This window comes from Tachysurus fulvidraco, chromosome 22 (assembly GCF_022655615.1).
Source record: "Tachysurus fulvidraco isolate hzauxx_2018 chromosome 22, HZAU_PFXX_2.0, whole genome shotgun sequence".
Lineage (NCBI taxonomy): Eukaryota > Metazoa > Chordata > Actinopteri > Siluriformes > Bagridae > Tachysurus > Tachysurus fulvidraco.
The window spans coordinates 3,340,812-3,366,690 of NC_062539.1; the positions used below are offsets into that span (position 1 = coordinate 3,340,812).

The following is a 25,879-nucleotide window of genomic DNA, read 5'->3' on the forward strand; positions in this document are numbered from 1 at the left end:
TTCACAGACCTAGGCCCTGAGAACTAAGGGGAGGAAAATCCATAAATGGGCATGTGGGGAAAAGGTAATGGGAAATAAGGGGAAATTAGGTCAGTGTATTTACAAAACATAGGAGGTGATGCCGATAAATAAGGTGATATTGCACCTGGGACTCCAAGAAATACTGGGAACCAAAGAGGAGGCTAGGAGCACCAGGGTATATATTGAGAAGATTGGGGGTGAAGGTGTGTGTGTCAAATTCTTCTGGCCAGATGAAGGAGGCAGCCCCTGTGTGCGCGTGCGCATGTGTGTGTGTGTTTGCGTGTGTTGTGTGTGTGCGTGTGTGGTGTGTGTGTGTGCGTGTGTGTTATGTGTGTGTGTGTGTGTATGTGTGTGTGATGTGTGTGCGTGTGTGGTGTGTGTGTGGTGTGTGTGCGTGTTTTTTATTTTTGCAAGAACGTTCTTGTTTTTCTTGATTGATTTTTGCATGACAAGCTCTTTTTGGGGGTTTTCATTTGTTACTTTCAATTTGGCAATTTCTCTTAAAAGATTGTTGGCTGATTGACCACAATAAAGAAGTTTGCTCATTCTCATCCAGGTCTGAGGAGTTTTCTCAGTGTTTTTTGTAGTAATTATAGAATTAACAGTTAAGTCTAACTAAAACAGTCTTTAGTAACCAAAAAGTCTAAGTGTGGAGATCACCCTGTGATGTGTCGACTTGGAGACCGGCTCTGAGTTACGACAAACACACTACACACACTCACCGGCGCTGAAGGGTTCCTCACGGTCACACTAGGCGTCGTAGCCCTCAAGGCACCGCTCACCCCATGGTAGTACTTAAAGCAAACCTTCGTCTCGGCTGAGAAGGAAAGGAGGAGAAGAGGTTAACATTATCCACCCACTGTGTTCAAATCTTATCCAAGTTACCGTGTGGTGAAGCTTTGCTGGATTCAGCTTCCTAATAAAGTATTTATTAATACTGTAAGTCATGGCCATAATTAACCGAATGCATAATGTATTATGTTAATACTTAACTGTTACCATTATGGATCGCTTTTAACCTATATGCTTCATTACTTCCTGATGCGCACACAATTAAATACATTTCGAAAGCTTTACAAGCTTCTAAGCTTAAATGCTAGTTTTTAATTAATAATACATGCTAAATTATGGACCTTTTAGCAAAGCGCTACTATTTTAAACATCTATAGTGAATCCCCTATAGCTTTAAAGGGACAAGGATACAAAAAGATAATAATTTAGAAAAAATTCTCATTAACACACTATGGCTTTGTACTTTCCCGTTAAATATCTTAAACAATTAAGAAAAACAACAAAAATATTTTAATAGCATTCAACAAAATGCAGACGACGGTCCGGTTATATTACAAAGTGCTGAGTGTTGTGGCTAAAATTAGCTATGCTACTGACAAACACACACACACACACACACACACACACACACACACACACACACACACACACACACACACACACACACACACACATTACTAAGATTACGTTACAGCTTCATTAATTCTGCACTGCTAAAGACAGTGGCAGCAGCAGCACCACTTCCCACTTCCTGTTAGCAACATGGCTGATTGATAGGACAATGGCAGGGAGCATGTGGTCAATATCCTCTCTCTTTCTCTGTCTCTGTCCCTCTCTCTATGTATGTGTGTAAACCTTTACCTACTTTACACAGTTACTCAGAAGAAATCAGAGCACTAGAGGAGATTCAGAGCTCTGAGAGCGTTTCCCCTCGAGCTCAATGTGAACTCCTGCATTACAGGAATAGTAATCAGCTAACCAGCTATTCTCTCACATAGCAGTAATACAGCAGTGTGTTACGACAGACAGAGCTGTGCACTTTCACGCTTTCTCCGCAATGTGCCATATGGGGGGGATAAATCACTGTCGTAGCGCTAAAGCAGCTGCTGTGACGGCCTGTTTTTCTGCAGCGTCATACTGATGCTAGCACACCGCAGCTAACGCCCAACCACCATTATTACTGGTGGCATAATTTATTTAAGGGGATTCAAACGATTATACACTACACATTACTGAGACAAAAAAAAAAACGCAGACACAAATCAGTCAATTTGTTTAGGACATCGAGACGTAAATATTTATTGACGATCGTGTCAAGCTACGTGGTTCATTTTAGCTGACTTTCATAAGAAGTGAATATGATTGCTATTTAAAAAAAAAAAATAAATAATTAAATTCCTCTCAGAATTTAGAGACTGGGACTGGGACTATTCCCTGCCAGAGCACTGGTGGGCGCTGTGGGCGGTGTGTTGTCCTTATCGTCACGTGGTTATATCTTGTGTGAGTTCATTTGTTTCACATTAATCCTAAATGTGGTTTGTTTTTTATACTCTTCTTCGTGTGTTGATTGTTTGTCAAGTCATTGTTCACAACGTGCGCTACGTTTGCTGTTGTGTGCTGTCGTGTTTATGTTCTGTTTCCATGTTTAAATAACCTTGTTTTTGTCTTAGTCTGCCATTGCCAACGTGACAGATAGCTAGCTTAAGTTAATGCTGAATCTTTATGAATGAGACTAAAATTATTTCTGAAATTTTGTAATCGTGTTTTTGTTTTTTATTGTCACAAAACATAGCTTAGGTTGGACAGCTAGTCATTGTGTGGATTAATATGACGAACATTTTAATAATAAGACTTTCAGAAATCCTGTCAAGACTCCTTACATTAGCAAGGACAACAAAATATACATAAATTATTTATTTTCTAATTCCGATATTTGTTTAATTAGCTCATGTTAGCTAGCATTCGAAAGAATATTCTTTCAGAAATAATATCAGGTTAGCTCATGTTAGCTATGTTGTCAGTGGAGATTATGAAAGGTTTTCAGATATTCTGTGAGACTAGAGATTATTTTCTACCTTGTTCAGACAGACTATGAAGCTTTAGAAATATCACTTAGAAATACTCTCAGAAAGTTAGCCAGCTAGTCAGAACTAGCAGTTATAGTAAAAGTTAATAAACATGACATATGTAGATACACTCAGAAATCCTGTCAGCAATATAGTTTATTACAGTTATTATAAAGTTATTACAATTTATTACATAAAGGTTCTTTTTAGGGGAATTCAGAGGAGCATTAGCTAGCTTTAGAAAATGACCAATGTTAAAATGGCGTAGAAAATCATCTTATAAATTCTGATTCTGATAAGTTTTCGATTCGTTGTTAGGTTTCTGAGAAACATTTTAATATGATTTTAAAAATTCCCTTAGAAATTCTGGCACCGTAGCTCATTCATGCGTATATAATAATTCTAACATCATGGACTGGAGTCCCATTGAGGTGTATTTCTGCTTCATGCTCAGTATTCCTAGAACAGACTCCGGATCCATCTCCAGGATAAACGTCGACTGTGAATGAATGTATGAATTTCAAACGCTTTTTTGTTTCTACTCAAAGATACCCACAGAGACTGAACAGTGAAAAAAAAACCACCAACATTTATGTCTACAGCCTTAAAAGCACTCCTTCGCAGAGCCGCTCCCGGTACACGAGAATGCGTGTACGAGAATGAAATGAAATGTAAGCCTCAGTCACATTTTAAGTGTATTACATCGCTCGGTACTCAGAGTCGACTTCTCAGCGCAAGCTGTGTGAGTGGACATCGTGTGTTTGTTACCATGGCAGCTATGAAGAACATAGCAAGGTCCTGCTGTCTTTATGCTCGCGTAATAGCGTATCGAAATCAAATGCTTATCAGCCTTACACAGGCCTGCACGTCACCTCGATGATGTTTAAAGGCCCTCATAAACTGATTGCATGCAAATTATTCGGTTGTGGAGATTGCAGAATGAAATATAATGACCTGGTAACAAATCAGTGCAAATTGTAATGCAGGAACATGATGGGTTAATCAAACCAAGACTCAAAAGTAGGCCTGAAAAAAGTCTGTGTATGTGTGTGTGCATGTGTGTAACAAATTACGTTCAACAAAGTAGGAATTGGCCTCAATCTTCCACACAATCTGGCCTTTGTGAGAGCCATTCACCCCGCGGTTCTTATAGTCCAGAAAGTTCTCCGATAGCACCTCATCTGAAAAAGGAGAACAGAACCTCTGAGATTAACCCAATGATGCAATGACTGCAAGTTTTTCAGCAAACAATACTATTTTCTTTATAAAACAGCCAGTCTCACTGGTCTGTGTTGGTTCAAGAAACCGTGAGACAGTGTGATAGAAATGTGATTGATTAAAGCGATTTACATCGCTATATAAGAGAGAGAGGAACAGAGAGAGAAAGAGATAGAGAAAGAGAGTGGACAGATTTACTCTCCCTTATAGACAGACAGATTTCTTTAGATCACTAGATTTCGTATCACTTACCGATGAGATACATTCCAATCCAGTCTCCGGCATCCACCTCTTCCTTGATGTCCCAGGTGAGCGTGATGTCTGGCGACTGGCCGATGGCGTAGTGGGAGCTGCTGGCAGTCAGCGTGGAGCGGCAGTGTGATGTCACCAGGTCCGTATCGCTGGTGGAACGTGGCAGAGCAGCCGCCAGTTCCTCAGACTCGCCGTTCTGGGAAAAGTCCACGCTGGGAAAGTGCTCCGGGTTGAAGCTGTGCCGGATAGGGTCTTTGCTCCGGCGCCGGGCCTGGGACGAGCGAGATGGTGAGGCCATGGCCGCCAGCCCGAGAAAGCGGTTCTGGTACAAGTTCTAATAAGATAAAAGATAAAAGTAGTAAGATTAGTTCCTGGTACTATTACAATTAATTTAAGAAGTCCAAATATAAATGGTGCAGAGGAAGCAAAACTAGACTTTGGGGAAGCAGCAGATATGAAACAGGAAGGTTAGAAAAATATAAAAAAGCGGAAGGCTAGTGTTACAGATTTCATCTTCGGATTGTGATACGATCCTCTCTTTGCCCCTTTAACCTTATTGGATTGTTGCTTCATTGTGTAGCAACTCTTTTCCGATTTCTGTGATTTTGTCTTTTCTCACATTGTCCACCTGAGAATATGTAAAACTAATAGGTCTAATAAAGGCCCACGTTATTCTAATGCGCTCAATATCTCCTGTTAATATACGTGCTGGTCCTGGAACTCAAATATCTCTTTATCCGCTGTGGAGGTTCGCCTGTTCCTTCAGCAAAGCTACTGACTGAATCCATAATGACTTTGATTTGGAAATATCTTCAAGCGCAGTAATCAGGCAAAGAGCTGAAGAAGTTTTTTTAGGCAGTTTTTCTCATATCATCATGTTTTTCTTTAAAAAGAAAAACTTCAGGTATTTACGTTCATCGCGGTTAATGGGGACCGAAACCCCGATAGGTGAAAATCTGCAAAGTAGGATTGGCCCTAAGTTTGACCTTTTCACTGATGGTCATCATCTTCCTCTTCCTCTTGGACTTACTAGAGGAATCTTTCGCAGGGGCACGGGGCTTAGGAGGCATCGTAAGGGCTTAACGAGAAGTTAATTTCGAACACAATACGCGAGACACAGTTGACAGTGTGAACGAGAGTGGCGAGATACAACAAGGGAAGAAGCTGTTAGAGGATGCGATGATGCGCAGCCAATCAGCTCAGATCTCGCGCCGGGAACCAATCATGTGCCTTGTCTGAGTGCCCGTGGGTGTGTACAAAGCCTCTGAGAGAGTTTCTCTCTTTGTCTGGGATCCTGGGAAACCGTTTTTATTTTAATTTTTCGATGAATATTTTTGAAAAATCAGCGATGCACTGAGGACGCGAAACTTGAACCGCGAAGTGGTGAGGGATTACTGTATATCTATATACTCGAGTAAATATTACCCTCATAACTATATGGTCATCGAGAGACGAACGCTCTCAAATAGGGGGCAAAGAAAATCATGCCAATCCCCTCTAGAGAAGAGTGCTGCTTAACTGCAGTCAGACATAACACAAAGGAAAGACCATAAAGGGGAGGGAGCGAGGGACCAGTCTGCGTTTTGCGCTGCATCAAGCATCCACTAAAACACACACTCTTTCAATCCACATGCTTCTGGAGACCTTTAAATAGCTGTCCTACTCTTTCTTCTATTCATCCGTCTGTCTCAGGAAGCAGATTTCAGATTCGTCTGTCCACTCTGCTGAGAAAAAAAATGTGTGTGTGTGTGTGTGTGTGCCACAGTCTGCCTTTCTGTCTTCATGGCTCTGTATTGTGTTGTGTAAACTGCCTGCTCTGTACAGTATATGTCAACACTATTTCTCTCCTCGTGTTCTTGTCTTCAGCTGCTCCGGAGTAAACCATCTTCTTCTCCTTCTGTGGCTTCGTTTCTTTGTCCCCGTGCTGCCAATCTGACTCGCGTTTTTTAAGGAATATTTCTCTTAGCAATGCAGAGTGCAAAGAAAAATCAATGAATGACAGAAGATGCTAAGTAGCAGTCAGCGTCCCCATGGTGCATCACACATTAGCACGTCTTATTAGTCATTTTTCTTATGGGCTTGGCAAACTCACGTCCTTGTATCTGGCACAGGGAAGAAGAAGAAGATAAAGAGGCTGAGGAAAACACGGCTTTTCATTGTGCAGCCTGCAGAATGAGTATGTGTAGGGGTGTACAGTGATGACTCAACATGAAGCAAGCCCTTGCCAATCCTTTACCTCCTTACAAAGCGCTTAAAAAAAACATCTTCTTAAAGAGAGCACGCTCTTTGGATAAAAGGTTCTCAAAGTGCTTCTAGTGGTCTTTGAAATCCTAAACGGCTCAGTCGAATATGTTTCGTCACATTCGCAGAAGAATAAATCGATCTCGCTGGTCTTTACACTTAAAATAACACGAGTACAATTTTCATGCTAATGAGATCGTCATATCGGTTTAGTACCATCTGACCTTTCTATATTAAAACACTTTTTTTTTCTATACGTTCCCTGTGCAAGAACCCGTGTGGGTTTACCAGCCAAGGGTTTTCACCGTGCGATTGCCAAAAAGTCGTCTGCAGCCAGAGTGTGATGAAGGGGAGATAATGCAATAGCTGCAGGGATGGAGCACGCGAGCTGGGACCTCGACCAGCACTGATAGGAATGTCGCACTATAGGCTTAGGGCCAATTTGAATACACACGTGATACTTTAATGCTGCCAATACCCACATGCGTATGGATAAGCAAATAGTAATAAATTCAGAGGAAATTTCAGAGTCCTTTCATTCTATCGAGTTTCTGCAGGTTTACTAACTTCTTTTAATTTTGTAAAAAAAAAAATGATTTTACTCAGAAGAAGAATACGAAAAATAGCAGGTAGCTAAAATTGTTTTAGCTATAAGAAGTCTCAGACTGTTACACTACCCCCGATCCAAATGTGACCCATCTCTGTTTATTCATATGCTAATAGTAACTAGCCAACTGCTAAACTCGCTAGCCGTTTATTTATGCATCCAGAAAAAATAAAACAGCTCAAATCTACATGAATAAAGAGACCTATTTTTTTAAATGACCTTTAAAACACACACACACACACACACACACACACACACACACACACACACACGCGCACACACACACACACACACACACACACACACACACACACACACACACACACACACACACACACACACACAAATAATTTACAGATTGCAGTAAATGCATGTTTCTCCATAACTAACAAAGCAAAGCTTTATATGAAGCTGTGTAAATGTGTGAACGGACGAATCTGATTGGCTACGTGTTTCCCAGTAACAGCTTAAATCGGTGCTGTGATTGGCTGTTTCTACTCTCTGTTTCACTTAATTCTGGTGCATCTAACAATAAATAAATAAATAAATAAATAACAAATCAAGATAAGAAATCTAAAATATATCTGATGTATACAGTACGGTGGTTATAAATATACAATATATTTATGTGTCGAAACCACCAGAGAAAGTGGGACACTGTAGAGACTCGAGAAGGTGACACATTGCAGCGAACAGCAGGCAGAGGATGAGATGAGGTGGGGGTTATAGCAGTGTCCATAACACTGCTCCGAGTCAGCAACACTACCAGCAGGACATCAAACACACACGTCATGGGTAAGACTGAGATCAGCAGACCATGTGGGTGAGAAAAGCACCAAAGAAATAGCGAGCACTTTATTACAGATAGAAAGATATTGATATTGATTAGTATGCTGTCAGAACTGAGAATTAATTTTCATAATAGTGTGCTGATATACAGCAATCCTGTTCAGCTTGTGTTTTGTGTACAGTATTTCCGTCGTAGACTTCTTCCTGACAAGATTTTATTGCGCGTGACAGACAATTTAACATGCGCTCGCTCAGAATAATCGCATCGTTACTGCCAAGAGTTAAATTTGTCAGCAGCCGCTAACCAGAGTTCCATTACTGGGTCAGTCTGGCTTGAATTCATTATCCTTTATAAACATTTCTGGCTACAAGCTTCAGAATGTCCTCACGTCCATACACTAGTGTCCTGTTGGCCTTCCTGAAGGCTTGAACCCTAGCGTTGCTAAATATCTGTCTTACATACAGTAGGACATAGGAACAGCTTCTTCCCTCAGGCAATCCATCGGATGGACACTTAACATACACAAAACAACTCTATTCTTACTTTGTTCACACATACTTCTTATTTCTATTTCAATTTGCACATTTTTTCACTGTACATACAACACAACTGCTGTAATGATGCGTCGTGAGACGGAGGATCCATCTGCACGCTTTATTGAAAACTCGTAGTACAACAGGCTAGGGGCAGGTTCAGCAAACGCAACAACGTAGGAGAGGCAGAAATCAGAAACAGTAATACGGGCAGAAGGTCAGGGCAGGCGGCAGGCAATCGTGAAACAGAGCAAAACAGAACAGAGTCAAAAACCAGGAAGACACAGGGAAACAAATCGAGACTTCGCACTGGGGTAAAGTTCAAGTTCAAGTTTTATAGAAAACGGGTAACTGGCCGCAGGTGGCAGTGTAATCAGGACCGGAGAGGGAATTATGGGAGATGCAGTCCGGATGCATCAGTACTCCGGTGAAGGTTCTCTTTGGTGGTGGTCAGAGTACGAGGCAGGTGATAAACTGCCTTTATCCACTGTACATACAACTGCCTTTAATTTTTCCACTGTTCATACAACTGCCTTTAATTTTTCCACTTTACATACAACTGCCTCTAATTTTTCCACTGTTCATACAACTGCCTTTAATTTTTCCACTGTTCATAGAACTGCCTTTAATTTTTCCACTGTACATACAACTGCCTTTAATTTTTCCACTGTACATACAACTGCCTCTAATTTTTTCACCGTTCATACAACTGCCTTTCATTTATCCACTGTACATCCAACTGCCTTTATTATATGTGTCATGTCTTATCAATGTCATTCTGTTTACACTGTGGAGCTTCTGCACTAGAACCAATTCCTCGTATGTGAAAACATACTTGGCAATAAAGATCATTCTGATTCTGATTCTGATTTTCGTTACGTCTTACCATTAATAGTCAGCGTCTGCCAAAACCAACACACGCAATAAACGTTAATGTAAATTCTGAATAGTGCAGATTGCACACATCACACATTGTGTCCCATATTTACACTTTTTTTATACATCTATTCCATTTCCAGTTTCCCACATTTAGCTGTAGCGTTCTCTATTCCAACGTGGGCGGTTTGTGTGTACAAGGGTAATAGAGGCTTTACGAACATGCCTCACAATCACACCAGGCTCTGATAAATTAATTATGCTCATTCAGCATCCAGGAGCAGACTGCGTAAAGCCTCACTTAACACACTCGCATGTTTCCTGTCGCAAGGGTTCATTACTCGTATAGACACAGAGGGTGAAGGGAGCTGGAACGCGGCCTGCTGGGAGCTCGTCGCTGGGGTATTCAGGAATCTTAGTATAACTGCAGGGCTGTTGAGTGAGATTTGTATTACTCTTCTTCTCAAAATGGAAAAAGACTAAAGAGATCTTAAGAAATCCAAGCAGCAGACACACCTACTATGAGATCAACTGATGAACAGGTGGAACCAGAAGTGGCTTCTGATTGGCTAGATGGAGATACTGTACTGCACCGTCTCCTTGCTCGAGTCTCATCATCCAGAGGTCTTCAATAACACCAATTAAAATCACAGCAAATTAATTCTTTAAATTTTTTCTGCATATATATATAACAAATTTACAAGCCATACTGTTTCCAACCTTCTATTTTTTTTTACCTATCCCGATGCATCCAGCTCCAGTTGTGTTCCGTGTCATAAAGGTTTCGGACCTTCAGTAAGATGAGGCTGACCCTGTGAGGATCCTGAAGCACCTAGAGATGTACCAGCTCCAGTTGGACTCTGCTTCATGAGGATTTCAAACATGCTAGGAGAAGATGCTAACTCCATGTGGTCTTTGAGGACAACAACCTCCTCATCAATACACAATTGTCAGACTGTATATTTATATTCACATCCCCCAGTGTCACCCAAATGAGGATGAGGTTCCCTTTTGAGTCTGGTTAGTCTCAAGGTTTCTTCCTCTGCCATCTAAGGGAGTTTTTCCTCACCACAGTCACCTCAGGCTTATTTATTGGGGATAAACACAAACACATTAAATATAAGTCTACAATTCATCTTGTATAATATTAAATTATTTTCCCCACAATTCTAACTACTATTTGTAAACTTTGAATCATTTAAGGGGGCACGGCGGCTTAGTGGTTAGCACGTTCGCCTCACACCTCCAGGGTTGGGGGTTCGATTCCCGCCTCCACCTTGTGTGTGTGGAGTTTGCATGTTCTCCCCGTGCCTCGGGGGTTTCCTCCGGGTACTCCGGTTTCCTCCCCCGGTCCAAAGACATGCATGGTAGGTTGATTGGCATCTCTGGAAAATTGTCCGTAGTGTGTGAGTGTGTGAGTGAATGAGAGAGTGTGTGTGCCCTGTGATGGGTTGGCACTCCGTCCAGGGTGTATCCTGCCTCGATGCCCGATGACGCCTGAGATAGGCACAGGCTCCCCGTGACCCGAGAAGTTCAGATACAGTATGCGGTAGAAAATGAATGAATGAATGAATCATTTAAGAACCGCTTAACATGCACCGTGAGGACACGTAGGTCCGTAGTTAAGTTTCTTAAATTGTGAGAAGAAAAAAAAAAAATATATATATATATATATATATATATATTAAAATAAACTATTTTATTATGTGCGTCAAATACAGAAGTAACAATTTGAAGCCAATGTCAATGTGACACCAAGATAATTGAGTTACTGTATAAAGTTTTCCCTATTTCCCTCTTTCATTCTCATTTTGTATCATCTACTCCTGTTCTCTTTTTAATGTATTTCAAAGCCAGGATGCAGACACAGAGATTTTTAGAAGCTGGTTGCAGAGCGTCAGTAAGTGTGCTGTTGTTTACTAACCTCAGGTCACCTAATCCTCTCTCTATCTCACTCTCACTCTGTTATCCCTCCATCACTGTTTCTCTCATCCTCCTTTTCCTTCCCACAGTCTTTATTTCAGTAAAAAGCACAGCACCTCGCTCTCGCCAGCATCTCCTTAGGTCTCTGCGTGACTCATGACTACATGCATATTTAAAGTCTATGTGGACAGAATGGCTGCGTGTCTCTCCTCCCTGACCTATAAAACACAGCAGCATGTCACACACATCTTTTATCTCACACACACACACACACACACACACACACACACACACACACACACACACACACACACACAAAACACACACATCACATCTCCATCTATTCAACAACCAAATCTCTACATCACATATTTCAGGACTTCCTGTCAGCTCTTGTTGTCTTTATGTCAGCCTGAGAAAACCATTCACTCTGTGAAATTCTGACCACAAGTAACGATAAAATCTACAGCACCTTCATAATCTGATTAAAACCAAACACACCTGATGCGCATTCATTTTCGAAGAAAACTCAAAAAACCTTGCTGCATTTTTTGAATAAAGAGAATTTACACTGCCATCTCGCTCCAGCCAAAATAACGGAAATGTTTTAATTACGATTTCCCGACCAGTACGAACTTCCCGGGAAGACTTAAATAACTCTTATATAGATCGTTCGAACCAGACCCAGTGATTAAACAGAAAACCGAATGTCAGATCCTAGCATGAGATGCTAACGTATTACAATTACAGAGATACGCACAAGTTCCATAATGCCGAACGCAATACAGACCGACAAAATAAAAACTAATCGACACCTTTTGAATTCTGCAGCACTGTGGAATGAATATCTAATGATCTATATGCTGATCTAAGGTGCATGATACTCGAAACGTGATATTACGTAACCTCCGCGTCTATAGTAAGAACAGATCGGGTTTAATTGTACAATTCGTATTACCTAATGACTTTATTCATCCACCCCCAGTATTGATCTGCATCCTGGGTCGGTGTGTAGGCAGGTGGTTATTTTAGCAGGAAGTGCAATCGTCTGTGTGCAAGCAAGGCTTTCTCCCTCCCCCATCACCTCTCTCTCTCTCTCTCTCTCTCTCTTTACATACATATCTATATATATATATATATAACTCTCTCTCTCTGAAATTAGAGCAGGATCAATGCGCAGAGCATCCAGCCTGGTCGGCATGCAGGGTCATGGCAGAATCGATGTTAATCCAACTCCCTTCGACAAACAGTGGCACACAGGTGCAGCCGGACGATTAGAAATGACCTCTAGATATCTCTCCATCTTTGATTTTGCTATATCTGGAATACAGGCCTGGAGAAAAAGCTTTAGCATGAATAGTTCATCATGGGGTAGGACAATACAGCAGGGAAATTACAGTGATACGGATGTGACATTTTAACTAATATTGACTTGTAAAGTCACTAATTGCCTGAACAAGCTTGGGATCAATGGAACAGTTCACTTATATAGTTAGATGACATTTCAGGACAAACACAGTGTAAAATATCCATTATTATTATTATTATTATTATTATTATTATTATTATTATTAAGATATTTTTGTCTTATGGTCATGATGCACTGTAACTATAGGCATCATTTATTTATTCACTTAAAGAATGGAAATAGGAATTGATAATAAACTTCAGTTCTTAACTTAAATTCTAGCCTTATCGATAACTGAGCAAAATAAATAATAATTAACAAATCAAATCATTAAAACCAAAAGGACACGGTGAATCGTCACTCTTTTCTTTTCTTTGTCTACCCAGGGAAGAGAAACATCTTGCGCTCACTGGATAGGCCCTGATTACATACACAGATGATGAATAAAATCATGACATCATCATCCTCAGTGTGCCTCGATTCCCAGCCATTGTTCAGCACCTCTCAATCCTGCAGAATACAAACGGCAGTCTTATTACATTATTTCGTGTTATTTATTTTAGAGCCGGAGTCACTGATAGTTCTCAATACCGGCTCAGGGTCAACACTAAAGGATCACATTACACGCTTCAGCGATCCTGGGTTACGCTGTCCATGAGAACATCAGTATACAAGCTTGTACAAGACAGGAAATGTGAATATAAAGTAAAAAATTATGTGAAAACGAATATGGGAGTACAAATAGCAGATGTTAAAAGAGGTTCAGTGATAAGCAGAAAGTGAAACACACACACACACACACACACACACACACACACACACACACACACACACGCACACGCACAGTTGACTCAAGGACCAGGATGCTGAGACCTTAAGGCTAGAAATCAGCCATGTATTTCTGGTAACTATGGTAACCGACTAGGAATTCCGGGTATAAAAATCCAAGCATTGTTTGTCCAAACCATGTCCAAAACAACATCCTATACTCCTAGAAAACCAGTTTCCCAAGGCTTCTTCAGACAGTTATCATTCTAAATGGTTTGTCATATAATATTTTTGACAAAACAACCCAAAGAATATTAAGAATACTCTCATATCTGATTCCCACGAAGGGACAAGCTGGAGAACGCATTAGGAATGCTCTGTTGCAGGGTTCCCTCTGAGGAACAAACTGAGGAACCATTCAGGATGCCCTGTTCTTGGCTTCCCCCATAAGAACAAATCAAAGAACCTTTGCTTTGTACTGGGGTCTCCACGAGAAAAAAAAACACTAAAGAATCTTATAGAATACTCTCTAGTTGGGTTCCCACAAAGAATCACAGCACAGAACCCATCAGGAGGCTCTGTTCCTGGGTTCCCCCTCAAAAACCAAATCAAACAATGCTTTCAAGGTGCTCTGCTTTGGGGTTTCCCTCTAAAACAACACACCAAAGAACCATTTAGGATGCTCTACAAACCTAAGAACCTGCTAGCTTTCCATAGGTTCCTCTAGAAGGTTCCTCTTACCGGTTCCTCTGTTTTTGGGTTCACACAAAGATGCTTCGTTTTTTGTTTTTTTTTGACACAACCTGGAGAACCCTCTAGGATGCAGTTTGTCCTGTTCCAGACCTACTGTACAGGTGTATGATGGGTATTTTGTGCATACTCGAGTGTATCATATTGGACATGATCCTATTGCAGTGTATTGTGGGATTTCATGAGCACCCTGGAGATACTCTGCAGTAAAATAAATAAATAAATAAATAAATAAATAAATAAATAAATAAATAGTACACTATATAGTGAACAGGGCGCGGTTATTGACATACAATTTGCGTAATTACGCAAAACGCAATAAACAAAGACAGATTGCGTCCAAAACACTACCCTATTACTTAACATGCCAAAATATTAGGATACATAAGCGCATGTCCATCCATGACAATTAAGATGAACAGGGCCTTAATATTAAGCGGTTTCGGACGTGTCCAAGGTGAGTTATTATAAGGTTCTCTGTTCACTCACCTGAGTCAGTATCACCTGGCGGTGAATCATGCTCCGAAATCAGAGCTCCTCAGTCTCTAGAGGCCATGTTACTCCGTTAAACTCTCACACATCCCACAAAAGCATCCCGCTCATCGCGCTAGCCTCCTGTGCTGATGGAGATACGCTACATCCTCCTCTCCTTGTTTCCTGGGTACCAGCGCATCACCACCAATGGATGCTTGTGTCATTCTCTTTGCTGCTGCGCCCGCCTCTACGCCACAACCCGGGTTGCCAGATTGCATTGTTTGGGGCTCTGATTTTTGTCCTAAACGAATTTCATGACTGACTTTAATTCAGGACTCGGCCTCAAGGACATATTGCACCCTAAGAGGTGTTTTTTTCTAGGCACTGGAGTGGTACACTAAAGAGCTTAACTTTATTACCTTTGACCTGCCTGAATGGTTGGTTTACAAATGACACATTTTCATCTTCAGTAAATGCTTTCTTGAAAACACAAGGCAAAGGTGAGAACACACCCTGAATGGGACACCAGGCCATCCCAGGCCATCATGCAATACACACTTTCAAACCTAGTAGCAATTTAGAGTCTCTAATCCATCATATCTGTAAATCAGAGAACCTGAAGGAAACCATTAAGGACATTGGGGGAACTCCACATTGAGTTCAGAATCAGACTGGGATCCTGGACATGTGAGGAGACTGCATGTATTATGTTCATTTATCTTTCATCCTGGACAGGGTTGCATTGCATTCACAGGGTATTTGAAGGTATGTGGTGAGGACGCACCCTCGAATGGGGGCACCAGTTCTTCACAGGGTAGTGATCTATACACCTTTGGCATACCACCCTTATTGCACGCTTAGCTAAAAGTTTCAAATCCAGCGTCTGGCTTTTGAAATCCCGAGATCCCAGAAGAAACCTACATAGACACTGGAAATACATTAGAAACTTCATATGAGCTGTGACCCAAGTTCATTACTAAACTGGGAACTGAGGAGCTATGACACGACAGCACCTCCACATCACTCACACTGAAGCGACAAATATAAAATAAATAAATAAAATAGGCAAAAAAAACCCATCTATTTTGTGCATGCAAAATGCCAAAACTATACCAAACCATAGTGGCTCTGCTGTTCAACCACCATTAACCTAGTGAACTAAAACCAGACCAATGAGTGTTTAAACCAGACCAATCTGGCAACCACGATGACACCACCCCACCAGCACGCGCGTAAACAGGTCTGTTGTGTGTGACCCAAGCAGACATTAACACATGTCCAAACTGAACATTAAGGTCGTTTCAGCTGTTTAGTTCGCATTTAAGTTCATGCACTTCTTACTGTTAGACATTTTAAATGAAGTTATGCTCAAAACCGTGCAACCAAACTGCACTAAATATTAGCTCTGTTTCTGTCATTTAAAAATATCACACCAGAATATTGCACCACTGAACTCAATGTGTGTACATGCTGTTTGATCACCTGGATTGTGTGCATGAAACATTTTTTTTAATAAGTATAGAAAAACAATTCACTAATTAAAAACACTGGGTGGAATAAATGGCTGTTAACCAGCGCCATCTGTAGGTATCAGTTAACCCTATTCAAGCCTTAGCCATTTAAACTGTGTTAACTAGTCTTGATTAACTAACAGTGTTGAGTTTTTCATCCTAGAAATTCACCCAAATGAGGATGAGGTTCCCTTTTGAGTCTGGTTCCTCTCACGGTTTCTTCTTCTTCCATCTAAGGGAGTTTTTCCTCACCACAGTCGACCTCAGTCGTCTCAGGCTTGTTCATTGGAGATCGATACAAACACATTAAATATAAGTCTAATGTTAATCTTGAACTGTTGGATAATATTTATAATGTTAAACGTCATGTATTATGTTTTTTATGTTCTGTAAAGCTTCCTCGAGACACCGTCCATTGTTAAAAGCGCTATACGAATAAATCTGAATTGAATCGAATTGGATTAAATATTGTTGCATGCTAATGAAACAGGGACATGATTTATCTAACATTTTTATTCATCTAAATTACTCATTTACTTTCAGTCTACAATTTGGGTAACGGTGCTTTACTTATAATGTGACTATTTTTCTTTTTTTTTTTTTATTAATTTGTCTATCCATAATAGTATTTACCACCTAGTCAGTATGTAGTACATGATTTAATGCCTTTCATGAGCTAACATCACATGGTTTCAATCTACAAAGCTGGTTAACACTCTAAAAAATTAAAAATAGGAATCGCTAAATTGTCTACAGAGTTTGAGTGTGTGTGTGTGTGTGTGTGTGTGTGTGTGCGTGTGTGCATGTGTGAGACTGTAGCCGCTGTTGAGTTACCAGTTTCTACAGTTTCTATATCACAGCAGACACAAAAACTGCCACATAAGTAGCTTTTAAAAAAGTGTATTTCTGTATATTTGGCAAATTTCCGCTGAGGAAGGAGTCTTCAGTGTTTTTCTGATGCTTCCAACTGTGAAGCAAGTCAGGGTTCTGAAACTTCCAACTGTGAGTCTTTAGTACAAAAGTTTTTGCAGTTCTTTAATAATACGACATTAAAATGGAAGTAAATAGATTCAACATATATGTTCTTTAATCATAAAAGGAAAAAAAAGAAAAGAAATAAACCCCTTCTCATGCAGTTATTGCAGAATAATACACACAGTTGTGGTAACAGTAAAGTTGCTTCACACTGGAACGTATCACACTGATTATTTTCCTAATAACATGACAATCTAACAACATGATGCATTTAGTTCATCGGGAAGACGTCTACCGTAAGCTAACTCTACTTTAAGCAAAAATATGAAGTGAAAACGTAAAAGATTCTCTGTACATGGGTGAAAACATCACATCGATCAGATATACAGCTTTTTTTATCAGCAGTTGTTTCACTTTCCAATCAAAAACAAAACAAAATAGAAGAAGTAAAAAAAAAAAAAAGAAAGACTTCTGAGTAGTTCAGGAGCTCACAGACACAAAAAAATGGTCACCTTGCCCAGCTTCCTTGTATTTTTCTTTTTGTCTCATTGTTCTGAAATGTGGGTACACACAACACCACCTACACCACCTACTCATGATGAACCTGAGCCCAAGCAGAACATTTTAATCCAGACAAAATCTTCACATCCTTAAACCCTGCAGCCTGCACCAGTCTGTGAGCTATATATAAAAATGTCAGAACCTTCCACTATACATTAGTTCAATATTCAGACATTTAGAAGCTACCATTAAGCAAAAGTTGAAACCTTTTCAATATTAAGAAGTTCGGAAGCTCCCATTATGAAGAACTTCGGAACCTAAACATTTTAAGTAGTTCAGAACCTTCTAATATTAAGAACTTCAGAACATTCTAAGGAACTGTATACACTTAGGAAATGTACAGTATAATGTCAGAACCCTTGAAATATTCAGAATTTCAGAAGATCCCAGTATTCAGAAGTATAACATTGCCAAATTCCGTCTGGTGTGACATTTCATCAGTTACTAGTACTCTGTATTAGGGCTTCTGAACGATGTGGTCCTGCTGCTTTGAGACGACAGGATGGTAATCTTTAAACACGGTATGTGCTTTGCTAGAAGTTTCCGGAAATGGCTCTGGAACTTCTTCCCCACAAAAGTGTAGAACACGGGGCTGATGCAGCAGTATAAGTATGCAATGTTCCGTGTGACATATTCTGCATAGTCCAGGTCATCGGAGCACGATCTGTCTCTGGAGGACAAGCGTAGCGCCTTGAGGAAGATGACCACATTGTAGGGCGTCCAGCAGATGAAGAAGGTGAAGATGATGATGAAAATGAGCTTGACAGCCCTGCACTTCTCCTGTATGCGTGTGGAGACGATGCGAATGGTGATTCGGGCATAGCAGTAGAACACCATCATCAGTGGAAGCAGGAAGAACAGCCCGAACTGCTGGTAGTAACCCACCAGCTGCCATTTGACTATGGTCTGGTACGTGTAGCCGCTCTCTTCACACACCCAGCCGTTTATTTTGTTCTCCCGTATGTTGTACAGGACCATGTCTTTAAGGCTAGAGAGGACACTGATAAACCAGATGACAAAAGACAAGGAGAAAGCGTACGCTCTCTGGCGGCTCTTGGCAGCTGTGATGGCGTGGACCACAGCCAGGTAGCGGTCAAAGGTCATAAGGGTGAGGAAGAGGATGGAGCTGGAAAAGCCTATGGAGTACAAGCTACCGATAACCTTGCAAAGAAAGGGGCCAAATATCCACTCGGAGCGGTGGTAGACGGCCCAGAAAGGCAAAGTGGAGGCGAACAGGAGGTCCGATATAACCAGGTTGAGCAGGAAGATGTTGGTGACCGTACCAAGCTTCTCGTACTTGTAGATGATGCACAGAACCAGACTGTTTCCCACAAGGCTCAACAAAAAGTTCATGTAGTAGAACGTAGGTATGAACGCTGCACCAAACTGAATCACGTCTGTCTTCTCGCACAAAATCACCGTATCGTTCATGACGACATGCTGCGGATCTTCTGTGATGTTCGTGTTGAAAAAGCTTTCCAGATATTCGTCATACTGATCGTCTGCCATGGCAAGTCCTTCGTTACCTCGGAGCAACCACAATAACAAAAATAAATAAATCGAGCGTCTTTGTTCTAGTCTCTCAGCTGTAAAAATCGGAAAACAGTGGGGTTTTTTTTTTTTAGTTATCTCAGAGGAACCTGCCCTGCCGGGATATGAACCCTTCTGCGGCTTTCGCTCTACTGCAACAAGACTTAACACTTCAACAAGCACTAATACTAGATCTGCACCAGAAAGAGGAACTGCACGCGTTTACTGGCAAGATTTTTTTTCACAATCGGCTTCCTAGCCATCCTGTGCAGGCAAATAAAATGAATATTTCTAATCTGGACACCTATAAATATAAATCCATTAAAACAGAGTGAATATTGTATGTTTTAGGAATATTTTATTTGATCACTGTTACATGTACATGGTTTCATTTCAAATGTAAACAGATGAAAATCTAGTCGATTAGCAGACATTCAATATATATATATATTTAAAAAAAATAATAATTAAAAAAAATGGTTCAGAAGAACGGATAAAAAAACAAAAAAAATGGAAGAAAGCTTTTGTGAAAAATGTTCAGACATTAAAAAAAAATAAATAAAATGCAGTAGTCCACACACACACACACACACACACACACACACACACACACACACACACACACACACACACACACACACACACACACACACACACAAAACCTGGACGTGATCCAACACACACAGAATGAGATTTTTAAAAAGAAAAAACAAACAAACCCAAAAACATGAGACATCCTGAGCAGCCTGAGATATCAGCCAACGCTTTTATAACAAAATATTGTCTAGCTGTCGGACCACTCCGTGTCGAATACAGAGGTAGTATTTCAAAAGGCAGTGCAACACCTGTGTCTATTTACAATTAAATGCAATTCACAAAAGCGAGCACCAACATGGGACTGAAAGAAGTGTGGTTTCAATGTCTTCTGCGAACGGGTGACTCAAAACGCAATGATCTTTTCTTACTCAGCAAAGTTTGGTTGTACTAGGCTTCGTTTTCCAGATGAACGTTTCACTCTATTCTACAAAGCAAACTCTAATCTTTCACACTGCTACGTTACATGATTGTTATTCTAGCTTCGAAACCAAACGTAGTAAACAAACAATATCAAGTAAAAACTGCCACGTTCAAACTCCGAGCCCTGGATTTGGGCTGAGGTTAATATCAGAGGTTAGGGAATACAAATCAAACACAGGCCAATACACAAACATCACCTCAGACAGTTTAGGCCCTAAAAAGTCATTACGAAATGTGGATCAAGGTAGTTCGCTAAAAGCCGGGTCCTTTGTTGAAGTGACCCTGCTGGCTGACATAACCCATATAACAGGAGGATGGGTCGCAAACACCGGTGGTCCCGGGAGGACCTCGTTTCCCAGGGATACCAGGCGAACCCGGCTTCCCCGTAGACCCCGGGGGTCCTTGATATCCCTCTCCATCCAGTCCACGAGGACCTTGCAAACCTGGAAGAAACAAAAATGCATTTCGACTCAATCTGGTTTTATTTGTATAATGCTTTTAGTAACAGACGTTTTTTTTTTTACGAAAGCGGCTGTACGGAAACGAAGAAATTCCGGATAGAAAATAGATGCTTTTTCATTTATCCAGAGTCAATGATGGTGGTAAGGGAAAAAAGTCCCTGAGGCGGCGTCAAGAAGAAACCTCTGACTAAAAGAGATTATATTACAGTTACGGTTATCAGTCGACTGAAACTTTCACTGTCCTAAGGTTTGTTGGCTTGGAAACCAAACTACGATAAACATTCTCTCATTAGCTTCTCTAACACTCACACTCAATCTACTGTGTGTATATATATATATATATACATACTATCTTAGTCTATTTGGACTATATATTAGTCTTAGACTATTTGGAGTGTCCCTATGTATGATCTGTTACTATAGAAACAATAACGTATTAGAAAAACCTAGAGATTCCTGTTGAAACCTAGTGTTCACGTTACAGCCTGCAGCTGGAGCTACTTTCCGAGCACCGCCTGTGGTGTAATACAGACACGGTGTGAAACAAATAGGTTTATAATGTAGCACAACAAAATAATTAATCAGAAGGCTGTTGCTATGACTGTGGGTTTGCAGTTGGAGTCGTGTTCTATCGTCACAGCACTCACGTCACTGTAAAGCTTGTAATGTTTAAACATAGATCTCATGCGTATCAAATGAAAATATTTGTTTGGTGAAGGTCAATAAATAAAAGGTTTATTCCCTTGTTTCTGGTTGGCACTACAAAAAGTCATCTCCACTGGTTCGGCATCTGATTTATTCATCTGTGTATAATAGTTACATCAAAAAAAATAAAAAATAAAAAAGCATAATACCTGTTGGACCTGGAGGTCCTGGGAGCCCAGTGTGACTTTCTCCTTTGGCACCTTTCATTCCCATTGGTCCAGTTTGTCCTGCAGATCAAATGAGCATTAAATGTAAAAACTGTTTCATTTCTGAAGACTGAAAGTAAATGTGCAGCAGCAGTTCCTCTCATTTTATAACCGAAATATGTCAATTGTTTCAAAAAGACTAAAAAAAGTGACATGAGTCATGTAGTCAGAATTTATGTGGCCATGTATCGTTCTGTGTTACCTTTTGGACCGACTGGCCCCATCGCTCCAGGTTGTCCTGGGTATCCCTGTGCTCCAGGTCTACCAGGATAGCCTGGCTCTCCAGCTGTGCCTTGGGGTCCTGGGGGCCCTGGATCACCTGGGGGTCCTTTAATTGTCTCACATGGTTGGCAGCTTCTGAGGGACATCGCCTGAAGGAGCTGTGGCAGTTGATCTGTTGAGAAAATCAGCTTTTGTTAGGATTTCTGCTAATACGTTAAGTTTCATGACTGCCATGGATTTTAACGACTGACGGTGAGTGCACACGGTATTAACTAAGCAAAAATAAATAAATAAATCGCTGATAATATATATATATACACACATGTATTTACATACCAAGGATATTGCACATGTATATATATATATAAACAGATCTCTAGCATATACTGTACATACAGACTGATTTATTTTATGGTATCTATTTATTTTATTATCGCTATTTTTATAACGTATAAAATGTTATCTGGCAGTTCGCTTCGTATTTGTGCGTAAGACCAAAAAGCATAATCGAATATTATATAATATCAACTCATAATTGAACCTACCATGAAAACTTCACACAATTTGCACAGATTTGTGGTTTCTCAGATTTGTATTTCTAACGGAAGGATTCGGAGAAGCCGACCTCCATCTGTGACCGTACGTTCGTATTTTTACATGCATACAGTATAAATAATAAAGAAAAAGAAAGTGCTGAGCTCAAACATATATGAAAAATGCCACCATGTATTGAGCAACTGTGTCTGTTAAACAGACTTATGTCTTTCCTCTAAAATAGTGAATTGAAAGTGTAGTCGCTCCTTTCGCAGCTACAGATGTTTCCCTCTTGCTGCTAACTGACAGCGCTGGTCTTTCCAAGGCTAACCAATATGCTGATGTGTACAATCACATGCGTACACAATGATGCAGACACCTGACCATAACATTAAGGTCTGTTAGTACACACAGTGAATCACTTAACCGCATTGAGCCTTCCAGTTTAGAGGCTTGAAGTCCGTTTCTGCATTTGAACGAGCTTTAACTCTGTAAAAAACACTTACTCTGTAACACCGAGCCACAGATCTTCATCAGTTGTTCTTCGGAAGGCGGCTTACCCTGAAACCGGTAGCAACAGATCAAGATATCAGATATAATCTATTAGACCAAGACATTTAGCGTAGATTTTCATTCATTCATTCATTCATTCATTCATTCATTCATTTGTTTATTAGTCTTCTGTCTTAGGATGGACTTGAAGTAGGAATTCACTCTGGAATGGTCTCCTGTTCATCACGTGTCATCCTCACACACTCTTTCACTTCTGGGGCAATTTAAGAACATGAAACCAATGAACCCAGAGGAAATCAATGCAGACGTGTAGGAAACATGTATGATAGCGTATCAACTTTGTACAGAAAGTAAACCACGCTCAGGTTCCAACCGAGATACACTATTCCTGTTATTCTTTTGATGTCAAGAAGAAAATGTACATTTTCCCCTTTTCCATTCAAATAACATTGGGGGTACAAACTTTTGCACTATTGCAGCAACATGCTGTTTCCTCACCGAGGCTGAGTATCACTTCTATTTTTTTTAAAAACAAAACAAAAAAACAAACCACAGCCACCTCAGGAGAATATCCAGAAGTTATTGGTGCTCATTGTCTGGAGTTGTTTTTGTCTTTTGTCTGTTCTTCCTCAAGATTGTGTAACATTTTGATTTAATGTTGTGATTTGACACTTACTGGTTTTCCTGGGTAACCTGGGATACCTGGTTGCCCTGGCAACCCATCGTTTCCTCGAGATCCTCGAGGTCCTGCTGGTCCAATTGGACCAATTTCTCCCTTTTTCCCATCGACCCCTCTGATTCCCGGATCTCCGTCTGCACCTCGCTGAGACGGAAAGAGAGAAAGAGAGAGAGAGAGAGAGAGAGAGAGAGAGAGAGAGAGAGAGAGAGAGAGAGAGAGAGAGAGAGAGAGATTAACTTAAATAAATACAGACTGAGCTTTTGTCCAGGTCACAAACACAATGTGCTACAAACTCTTTGTTAGAGCAGGATGGTGTTTTAGTGGAAATGTTCTTTTTTTTGGATCGATCTATCGATGAAAGATGCCCCATCCAACAACCCACCCCGCACCCCCACCCCCACCCACACCCACTCCCATCTCTCTATCCACTATCATGTTAGGACTGTTTTTGTGTATCATCTAAGATCCCAGTGAAACGGCTGACAAACGCTGATCCGTCTGACTCCGCCCCCTTTCTTTTTTAAGAAATTTTCCTAGAACTTCGAACTTCGAATTTCGTCTTCTCAAGAAAACAGGCAAATCCCTGACAACGGATGTTAAACGTCTCACGAAACAAACCCGCAGATCATACGGCGTCTTTATAATCATTAGTGTTATCCTGATTTCTCATTTTAATTATTAACTTATCAAGTTTATGTTCCAATAAGGAGTCTGAAAAGTGGCAGAAACTGAAAGAGCTCCATGTTTGTGAATAAGAACGAAACACGATTGTGAAAGTGTCTCGGAGGACGAATACACACCTCTCCTTTACCACCTCTGAGGCCCGGCTCGCCCTGCGACGTTGCGGGTAGAAAGAAAGAAAACACACATTCTTTCCGTTACATCTGCGGCATCGCACACATTTTAACACGGTTTTATACAATCGTTTGTATCACAACCTGGAGAAAATAATACTTATTTATTCTATTAAAAATACTATTATCATCATAATGAGGTTATTGTGTGTCACATACAGGTTTTCCTGGAAGCCCCGGTGATCCTTCGCTTCCTCTCATCCCCTGAAAGGAGAAAAGAGAAACTTTTTTTTTCTCCCTGCACATTTTCAGAAAACTGTCTAGGCACTTATGTGATTCCTTAACAGAGTCCCTGGTGTATACTTCGCTGCATGTGTAGTGTGTATATAAATATATATATATATATGTGTGTGTGTGTGTGTGTGTGCGTGTGTGATTGCACAAATGTGTACTGTGGTTAAAAGTGATGACAAGTTTCCGTTTAATGCTGAAGAATCATTGTTTCAGAGAATTTGTGTGAGTCATGTCCCCTTCTTTAGCAGCACTTGACATTGTTACACTTTTAGTCCATGAATTTTCATCATATTTCTTTTTAAATTTCTGCAAAATGTGCAGGAAAGGAAAACACGGTGTCGACAAGAAAAAGAGCCAAGTATTTTTATAATACGTAAAATACGGTATGTATAGCTCCGCCTGGGTCCTGGGTCTTGTTTCATGGGTCACGCTGCTCACACTTTATCTGGAGTTAACAATAAATCCTGGCTCTTAATAATCTGATATCGATGGCTTAACCAACCGCTCCGTGATTGGATAAATCCAGCGTTCCTCTTGTCTTGTTGCTTGTTGTAACATTCTAATGCCGGGTCACATTTATCACCACAAAATGTCCACATTTAGAACCATAATGAAGGTTTAACACTGCGCTGCATTTAGAGCAGGGTTTCATAACCCCGGGTACAAGTGTGAAACGTTTTATTATATTCCTGGGACTGAATGCATTATCACCAGAGTGCTGTCGAATGCTCAGATCTGATTGGTCAGAAGGTGATTTATTTTTTAGAACAGGGTTGATATTTATACGCTCAGTCAAATACTGTATAAGCGTTTCTATAGTAACGACTTACAGACATAAACGGATTAAACACGCTGTGACTGTTGATAGTGTGGACAATTGTTTAAGGACAAAGAGCCTTGAAAAATCACTGTGAAGAAATAAATAAAAACATTTCACCCCGCTGCTGTTGCTGATTAGTTTCCTATAACAGCACTGTTTTATTTCTATTTATTTCTATAGCAACCTGCACCTGCAAACATCTGTCTCTTGCTTTCTGTTTCCATATGCGTCTGTCTCAGAAAGAGCTGACTAAGCGTAACATGCTCCGTTCACACTATCCCCCGCACCGAGACTCAACACACAACATGAAAATAAACGTCACAGTCCATCACACTTCA

At 40.5% G+C, this 25,879-nt stretch overlaps 3 protein-coding genes across 4 annotated transcripts in view; all 3 read right to left on the reverse strand.

The window, feature by feature from the left end:
• hecw1b (HECT, C2 and WW domain containing E3 ubiquitin protein ligase 1b) overlaps nt 1-14,953 on the reverse strand; it is a 37,165-nt gene extending 22,212 nt beyond the window's left edge. Inside the window, exons 1-5 of one of the 2 annotated variants that reach the window (XM_047806303.1) lie at nt 10,134-10,277; nt 9,913-10,022; nt 4,350-4,683; nt 3,953-4,060; nt 744-838 (exon numbers count right to left, since the gene is read on the reverse strand). In XM_047806303.1, the coding sequence (XP_047662259.1) occupies nt 744-838; nt 3,953-4,060; nt 4,350-4,647 (501 nt within the window). In that variant the 5' untranslated portion in view covers nt 4,648-4,683; nt 9,913-10,022; nt 10,134-10,277. Of the gene's footprint in view, nt 1-743; nt 839-3,952; nt 4,061-4,349; nt 4,684-9,912; nt 10,023-10,133; nt 10,278-14,734 lie in introns of those variants that run through there. The other variant, XM_047806302.1, reaches the window with a different exon arrangement.
• A 2,342-nt stretch (nt 14,954-17,295) lies between these two features.
• Nucleotides 17,296-19,490, reverse strand: LOC113655492 (C-C chemokine receptor type 3-like). The gene has a single exon (XM_027166066.2). The coding sequence runs from the start codon at nt 19,273-19,275 to the stop codon at nt 18,211-18,213; it is 1,065 nt and encodes a 354-aa protein (XP_027021867.1). The 5' UTR covers nt 19,276-19,490; the 3' UTR covers nt 17,296-18,210.
• Nucleotides 19,491-19,894: 404 nt separating this feature from the next.
• si:ch211-106n13.3 (vWFA and Collagen domain-containing protein) overlaps nt 19,895-25,879 on the reverse strand; it is a 32,929-nt gene continuing 26,944 nt past the window's right edge. The window contains exons 23-29 of the mRNA XM_027166125.2: nt 24,647-24,691; nt 24,434-24,466; nt 23,631-23,777; nt 22,948-23,002; nt 21,888-22,079; nt 21,629-21,706; nt 19,895-20,756 (exon numbers count right to left, since the gene is read on the reverse strand). Of these exons, the coding sequence (XP_027021926.2) occupies nt 20,566-20,756; nt 21,629-21,706; nt 21,888-22,079; nt 22,948-23,002; nt 23,631-23,777; nt 24,434-24,466; nt 24,647-24,691 (741 nt within the window). The 3' untranslated portion in view covers nt 19,895-20,565. The remainder of the gene's footprint in view (nt 20,757-21,628; nt 21,707-21,887; nt 22,080-22,947; nt 23,003-23,630; nt 23,778-24,433; nt 24,467-24,646; nt 24,692-25,879) is intronic.